This window comes from Fulmarus glacialis, unplaced genomic scaffold (genome assembly GCF_000690835.1).
Source record: "Fulmarus glacialis isolate BGI_N327 unplaced genomic scaffold, ASM69083v1 scaffold15289, whole genome shotgun sequence".
In the NCBI taxonomy this organism is placed as follows: domain Eukaryota; kingdom Metazoa; phylum Chordata; class Aves; order Procellariiformes; family Procellariidae; genus Fulmarus; species Fulmarus glacialis.
In genome coordinates, this window is record NW_009231690.1 from 10,351 (window position 1) to 18,039 (window position 7,689).

Consider the following 7,689-nt stretch of genomic DNA (forward strand, 5'->3'; position numbering starts at 1 on the left):
GTTCTCCTGCGTGCTCCCATCTGTCGTGGGGATTACCTGGAAGCACTGAAGTTCACCTTAACTCTGTAGATCCCACCTCATGGCCGGAAGAGGTACAGCTCTTGCCAGGGATGTAGTCCACTGCGATGATGAATGATGTCCAAACTGTAGGAGAGGGTGACCATGAGTAGGCTCAGGCTAAAGACAGCTGAGAAGAAAATGGTCCAAGTCCTCAGCAGAAGTCTCACAAATGTGTTATTTTTACAGGGCTGAGCCTTGTCATCATATTTCCCTTCAAGAGAGAGGTGACTTTGGGGTTGCCTAAGGAATGGCAGGTCCATGAGAAAACCCAGCACATGCTTGCCTCCAGATATTCAGAAACAATCTGGACATGTTAGCACATTTCCTCGCAAATCGACCTTCGGTGGTTCTTCAATGAGTAGGTATTTCTCCTGTTCTGAAATGCACTATCTAGAGGCAAATGTATAGCAAATTAATCCCACATTGATAGAGCCAGACTACAAAATGGACAATAATATTCAGAAGAATTATCACAGCTCCTCTCCGATTCCAAAAAGACCCCAAAACACAGACCCCATTCCCATCACTGCCTAAATGTCAAACTACTTCCCTGCCTTTAGCAGGGAAATAATTATTCTCCCCACTGCTCTCTTCAGAGCACTCTTCACCTCCTGGTTCCTCAGGCAGTAGATTAGGGGGTTCAGCATGGGGGTCACCACCGCATAGAAGACAGAAATGATTTTGTCCCTGCCCAGGGAGTAGCTGGAGCTGGGCCGCAGGTACATGAAGAGAAGGGTCCCGTAGAAGATGGTGACGACCAGCAGGTGGGATGCACAGGTACTAAAAGCTTTGCGCTTGCCCGGCGCAGAGCCCATCCTCAGGATGCTGAAGAGGATGCAGCCGTAGGAGATGAGGACGACTGATACGGTGGTGACCTCGTTGAAGGCCCCAAAAGCAAGTAGCAGCAGTTGGTTGAGGCGAGTATCGGAGCAGGCCAGTTTTATCAGTGGTGGCCCATCGCAGAAGAAGTGGTCGATGACGTTGGGGCCGCAGAAGGACACCCTCAGCGCAAACACTGTGAACACCATCGAATTAAAAAACCCAACCCCGTAGGACCCAACCAGGAGGAAAACGCAGAGCTTCTTGGACATGACGACAGGGTAGCGCAGCGGGTAGCAGATGGCGACGTAGCGATCATACGCCATCGCGGCCAGGAGGTAACACTCCACGATTACAAAAGCAGCGTAGAAGAACAGCTGTGTGAAGCAGCCAGCAAAAGAAATAGTCTTCCTTTCCGATGAGAGGTGCAGCAGCATTTTGGGTGTCACAACTGAGGAGTAGCACAGGTCCAAGAAGGACAAGTTGCTGAGAAAGAAGTACATGGGGGTTTGAAGCTGGGAATTGAGCTGGACTACAGCGATGATGCCGAGGTTTTCCGCCACGGTGATGACATAGGTGAGCAGGAAAACCACAAAGAGGGTAAACTGGAGATCAAGGCGATCCGTGAAGCCCTTGAAAACAAATTCTGTCACTGAAGTCCAGTTTTCCCAAGCCATCAGTGTGCCAGAGACTCCCAGCTCTCAGGCAGGGAGGTGATTTCCATGAGATCAGTTATGATGACTTAATCCCTTGCTTAATTATTACTGGGTTTTAATCCTGTGCTCTGTAGATAAGGAAGACATTTCCTAATGAAACACTGCCAGACACCCTGGCAGGATGCTTAGTTGGTCCACAACCACCTGGCCATGCAGGGACCCTCGTCTCCTGACTACATCTGCCATTCGAGCTCTTAAATCAAGCTTTGAAGATACCTTCTACCTTCAGGTATTGATTTCAAGGAAAGAAGTACGAAACCCACAAAGCGAGTTTTCCCTTGGACATCACCGTGGCCTTCACTGCCTGCGTTGTTTCGATCTGTCTGCGGTTTTTGCCACATTAAGGGAAGAGCAGCTCACATTCAGTAACGGTTGTTCTGAAAATACACAAGCTAGAGGAATATTAGCGTTCACTCTGCTTTTCAGGTTGACGACGTCCCAGAGACTTTTTATTATCCCAGGTAGCTCAAGGTTTGAATTTGTTGCTCAGGGCTTCTTATTCCAAGCGCTCAGAAACAAAAATGTGGGTTGTTTTTTTTTTTTAAACAAATGATTGCTTACAAAGTTAATGGCTACTTTGGGGAATAAACTGCATTTCAATAACTGCTCTCACCTCATGAGAATACGTACATGGAGGGAAGGGCACATGCATATATCTTTCCTTTTCCAATATCTTCCAGCTTAGCTGGTGACTTGCTAAAAATTGTGCTCTGCCCTTTATTTCTACCATTTGACTTACATTTCAAGCAAACATTAACTTCCCAAGCACTTTCAAGCAACTGATTAACATGCCAAATTAAGGCTAGAAAGTAAAATTTTCTTATCGGGAAAAGTTGTAACAGAGCGGTGTGTCTCGACCACAGACATCTGAGAGCGCTTTCAGGGCAGCCCCCCGTCTCCGTGAGGAAGGCGGACGGTCTCGTGCTCGGTCTGCCCCACGCCAGGCTGGGGTACACTGCAGCTTCTGCGTTGCTCCCCAGGCCAGTCCTCCGCTCCACCCTGAAGGCTCTCGCTGCCCTGCGTTCTTGCTTTGCCACCAGTGCCACCGCTATCCCCCCAAGCAGTACCTGAGATGCCACCTCTTCTGGTTTCCTGCAGAAGATCCAGCCTTTTCCAGTCTGAACTATTTTTACGCCTGCCTTTGTTACTAGTTTCTCCAAGGAGACCATTCAGAAGACAGACAGAATCTGCACCTTTCTACTTCTGACGAAAACTAGGGAATAACAATACAGAAAATTAGACGCTATTAAATTCACTTGGAAGTGTGTGCTCATCCCATAAAAAGGATAAAATAATTAACATGTCCCCCAAAAGGATTGTGCCTGGGGAGAGGGTAAACACATAAGACGTACTAAAGATTTCCTCTGTACATGTATGTATTTGTCCCAGTATAACTCTTACCAGTAGGCAAGGATATGTTTTCAACGAGAAATGGCAATTTTTGCTCTTGTGACAATCACTCTTACATTTCTTTGGCATTGCCTCTAATCAGAGCCTTCTTACCTGTCTGCATGACCCTATTGCACAGAATCATCACTGCCTTAAGAAAAAACCTCATGTTTCCACCTTTATAAAGCAGAGCTTCAGGGGAGCAAATTTATTCCGAGCCTTCTTTTCTTCCCCTGTTTCTTAATTCTACATGGTGGTGGATGTCCATGTGTGGCTCTGTCTCCCAGAGGCTCTTGTCTTGACTGTTTATTGCTTTCCAGCTTGGAGGGTTGGGATAAGCTGCCAAGAGCCTCATTGGGCACATCACCCCATGCCAATCACTCTTGCTTTTTCTCCCCTTCAGATATAATTGGAAAGTTCCCTTAGTGATTTCAAGAGTTAGAGGTCTGGAGCTATTACCTCCTTAACCCTTGAGATGGGTTCTCTTCTGGGAGCCAGAATACGCCGAGATCAGAAACTGCTGTGAGGTTATTAAGAAACAGCATCTCAGCATCTCGTAGCTATGGAAACACTCGGCCTGGAAAGTTGTACCAATCTTTCCTAAGCCTTGAAAATCCTGAAGAATACTCTACCCATTTCCCGAACAAAATGTTGCCAACCTACCAAAGACCATAACCCTAATATCAACTTAGGAAATGGAGGAGGTCCTAAGGAACAGAGAATAATACTTGAATATAATGTGAGATTTATTACTCTCTTTCACTCTGTCTCCCATGGCACCCATGGAGGGACCTGGTCTGGATGGAGAGGGACTGCCAGAGGAGGGAGCACTGGCTGGGCTGTTGGGAGCAGAGGGTGATGGGTGGTGGGTTGTACTCTGCCTGGAGGCTGGCAAGTGCCGCAGGGGTTTGTCCTCTTCAATCTCTTAAACAGAGCCAAGGGGGACACGATGGTGTGCAGGGGACCATGCCACAGTCACTGAGCAAGGCGAGTAGGGTGGACCCAGAGACCTGGGCCAAATTCAGCCAAGGCTCCAGACCATCAAGAAGTTGGTGATGATGAGGTAGGTCCAAGGTCAAGGCAAGCCCACCCCCTGGTCAGGGTTGGGTCCAGCAATTGCTAGGCAGGTCCATGATCAAGCAAAGGGCGGGTCAAAGGAGTCCCTAGGCACGCACACCCATTGCTCAACTGGAAACCAGCACTCCTCCAGCATAACCCAAGAGAGGAGCAAGCTCCCTGGGCTGAGCTTAAATAGAGCTCATGGGCCAATGGGCAGAGGGTGGGGATGGAGGCCCCAGGTGAGGCTGCTCAGGGCCATTAAGGCCTGTTAGTTCACTCTGGGAGAGATTTATCACTGCCTGAAAATGCCCATTTCTCACCATTGAATATGGTGGAAGCCCAGAGCCACCAGCTCAGGTGTGGACATCCGTGCCATAGGTACCTAAACGTGGATAATCCCACCCTTGCCGGAAAACTGGGCTGTCTAGCGTCCACAGAGGGACATCAGCAGCTCCAGAGTCAGTTGTGCTTTCTGAACCATTTGTGCATCCTCTGAAAGGGCTGAAATGTCCCTAAACTCATTTCCATTCTGTCGGCAAGGTCAGACCGAAACCTTTGCATGGTCCACAAGTATCCCAGAAGCATCATACGAGCTGGTCATCACCGCTGCTGTGTATGTGCTCAGCGATGCCTCACCCACGTGATGTCTTTCCGATACCCGAAGCAGCACAATGGCTTTCAGAATTGCATTTCACCCCTTTTTTTTTGCCTTTTCTTTTTTTTTTTTCCTCTGGTAAACCCTGCCTCGAGGAGCCCTGGGGACTTTCTCCCAGGAGAGCACCAGGGACCGTATTTACAGCCCCGTCACCCACGAGCTCCACTACTGGAGTCTGGGAAGGAGCACATCTCTCCTCACATCAGGCGGTTAATAGAGGTTACGCGGACGCGGAGACGTTCTCTGCGGCATTTGGGATAAACCCTTGGCTCCCATCAGTCGATAGCAGCGAAGGCGCAGGAGGAGCCCTAACGCCAAGACAACGCAGAGCCTCGCCTGCGTTTAGGCAGTGGGCTTTCTTCTTCATGTCCTCATGTCTCTTTTTTGGGGCTCTGTCGGAAAACAGCCTTACCAAAGTAGGTTTTCTTTACAATAAGAGGGAGTAATGGCTTATGCAAATTGTTTTTCTTTTACTTAGGCAGCTAAAGCGAGGTGAACTGATTGATGCAAGTGTTAAATAAGGATGAGTCTTATTTTGTTATAAAGAAATGCAACATTTCAAATTGTCAGCAGAATACAGTCATAAACAAAACAGCCTTTGGAATCAGCACGCCTTAAAATTAACTCAGTTTTCAAGTAAGCATCTTAACTTAAATCCCATGGTTTTAGGATGCTTCAATCATGATTTTACCAATGTGAATTTTATCCATTGTGAACGATATATAATAGTTTGATAAATGTGATTTGAAGACTGGAATAATAATTAAAAGCCAAAGGAAAGTGTCCGGAGGTCATTAATATTGTGTAATCCGTGATTTCTCTGGGACTGTGACTTTCTCTTGCTCCGGGTTTCCGTGCACTCCTATGAGGTTCCTCTGAGGTGTCTTCTGAAACAAGTTTCTTTCAAACTGAAAGTGAGTAAAGATCTGCTTCTTTTCTTAAACCTGAAAACACACATGGTAAATAAATCCAGAGTTTTAAGTATTCAAGCATAGAAAAACAAAATCGCCATTCGTATTGCTTCAACTCACTCCTTGATCTTTTCTAAGTACCTCAACTGAAAAACAAAAAACATACACAAGTGGGGTTTAGAAAATATAGTAGAATATACCAAAATATGGCAGTGAAACTGGTGATTGACTGGAGTGCAATATGGTCCAAAAGTGAAACTCTTTTTTACAATTTTGATATTTTTCTTCCTTTTGCCTCAGCAGGTAACATCCGGCCATGGGAGGAAATCACACGCAGACTAAATTCATCCTCTTGGGAATTACAGACAGTCCACGTGTGCAGGCCCCTCTGTTTGGCTTGTTTCTCTCGATTTACGTTGTCACTTTGGTGGGGAACGTTGGGATTATGGTCTTGGTGTGGGCGGTTCCCAGCCTCCACACGCCCATGTACTTCTTCCTCGCCCATTTTTCATTTGCTGACGTCTGCTATTCCACAGTCATCTCCCCCAAAATGCTAGCAGACCTGTTATCGGAGAATAAAACCATTTCTTTCGCTGGCTGCGTGACGCAGTTCCATGGCTTCGCTTTCTTTGCGACTGCCGAGTGTCACCTCCTGGCTGTGATGGCCTATGACCGGCATGTCGCTATCTGCAACCCCCTGCTTTACGTGACGGTCATCTCCAGCCGCGTCTGCCGGCAGCTGGTAGCGTCAGCCTACACCGTCGCCTTTCTCAGTGCCGTCATCTACACAGGCTGCACGTTCGGGGGTTCCTTCTGTGGACCCAACCAGATCGACCACTTCTTCTGCGACGTCAGCCCCGTGCTAAAGCTTGTGTGCTCCGACACCCACGGCAGCGAGATGGTCATCTTTGCCTTTGTCGCCATAAACGCGGTGGGCACGAGCGCGATCATTTTGCTCTCCTACCTCTGTATCCTCCGCACGGTCCTGAGGATGCGCTCAGGGCGGAGCAGGTCCAGAGCCTTCAACACCTGCGCCTCCCACTTGACGGCTGTTTCCTTATTCTACGGGACAATATTCTTCATGTACCTACAACCTGCGTCTAGCCACAGCAGCCTGGATAAGGTGGCCTCCATCTTCTACACCGTGGTCACCCCCATGCTCAACCCGTTCATCTACAGCCTGAGGAACAAGGAGGTGAAGGGTGCTCTGGTCAAGTGCAGGAGAAGGATGTTAAACCGCTGTCAACATAAAAGAGTTGTATCAGCTAGGAAGTGAACGGTTTATCTTAAGTGAGGAAGCCTCTGATGGATTAAAACAATTGGATTTTTCCCTAATCCTCACAATTTTATGTAGGTTCTTCCGCAGTTTCTGCACAAAAGTGAATTACAGCACTTAGCCCTGAGAAACAGACCCTACGATCACATCTTCCTTGAAGGAACCCAGGAGGAGTGGGAGCCTCAAGCTTTATTTCACTTTGCAGTCACCAGCCTGTAGGAATAAATTACCCTGAATTATTCCAGGCTTCTCTTTCTCACAGGAAGCATGAATCATAGTTTTCTTGATTTATAACTTTTTTTCACTGATAAATATGTATTTTTCTTGCAATGTTATTGACCTTATCCCTAAACTCCAATAAAATTCCTCCCTGTTAACTGCAAGTTATTATTAGAGTTAAGCTGCTGGGGTGGGAGGGAACATTTGGGAAGTGTAAGTGTATGTTAAAATTTGCTTGCTGGAGAAAAGTAAGATAAAAGGCTTGAAAAGATACAGCGCATTTGTTTCTGACTTAAAAAGCGAAAAAGCTGGTGGGAGTCAGGATCTCAAGTTATACCTTTGAATATCCAGGGGAATCCCTTCCCAGGCTGCACCCTTCAGCATTCATCTTCATTTAAAGGAAGAAAGTGTAGGCAATGTAATTAAAAATACAGGACAACGAACCGTGCCCAGTGTTAAGGACAACTTCTGCACAGTGATAGCGTCCAGGGCCCTGCCATTCCTTTCAAGTGGTGTTTTACATTCATCTTTGTCATGGTCTAACCCCAGCCGGCAGCTCAGCCCCACCCAGCCGCTCGCTCACTC

The 7,689-nt window shown here is 47.3% G+C and overlaps 2 protein-coding genes across 2 annotated transcripts; one reads left to right on the forward strand and one right to left on the reverse strand.

The window, feature by feature from the left end:
• Nucleotides 1–602: 602 nt before the first annotated feature.
• On the reverse strand, nt 603–1,556 carry LOC104081796 (olfactory receptor 1020-like). The gene has a single exon (XM_009584668.1). The coding sequence runs from the start codon at nt 1,554–1,556 to the stop codon at nt 603–605; it is 954 nt and encodes a 317-aa protein (XP_009582963.1).
• Nucleotides 1,557–5,925: 4,369 nt separating this feature from the next.
• On the forward strand, nt 5,926–6,885 carry LOC104081797 (olfactory receptor 1020-like). Its single transcript, XM_009584669.1, has one exon. It carries the CDS (start codon nt 5,926–5,928, stop codon nt 6,883–6,885), a length of 960 nt encoding a protein of 319 aa, XP_009582964.1.
• The last annotated feature ends 804 nt before the right edge of the window (nt 6,886–7,689 follow it).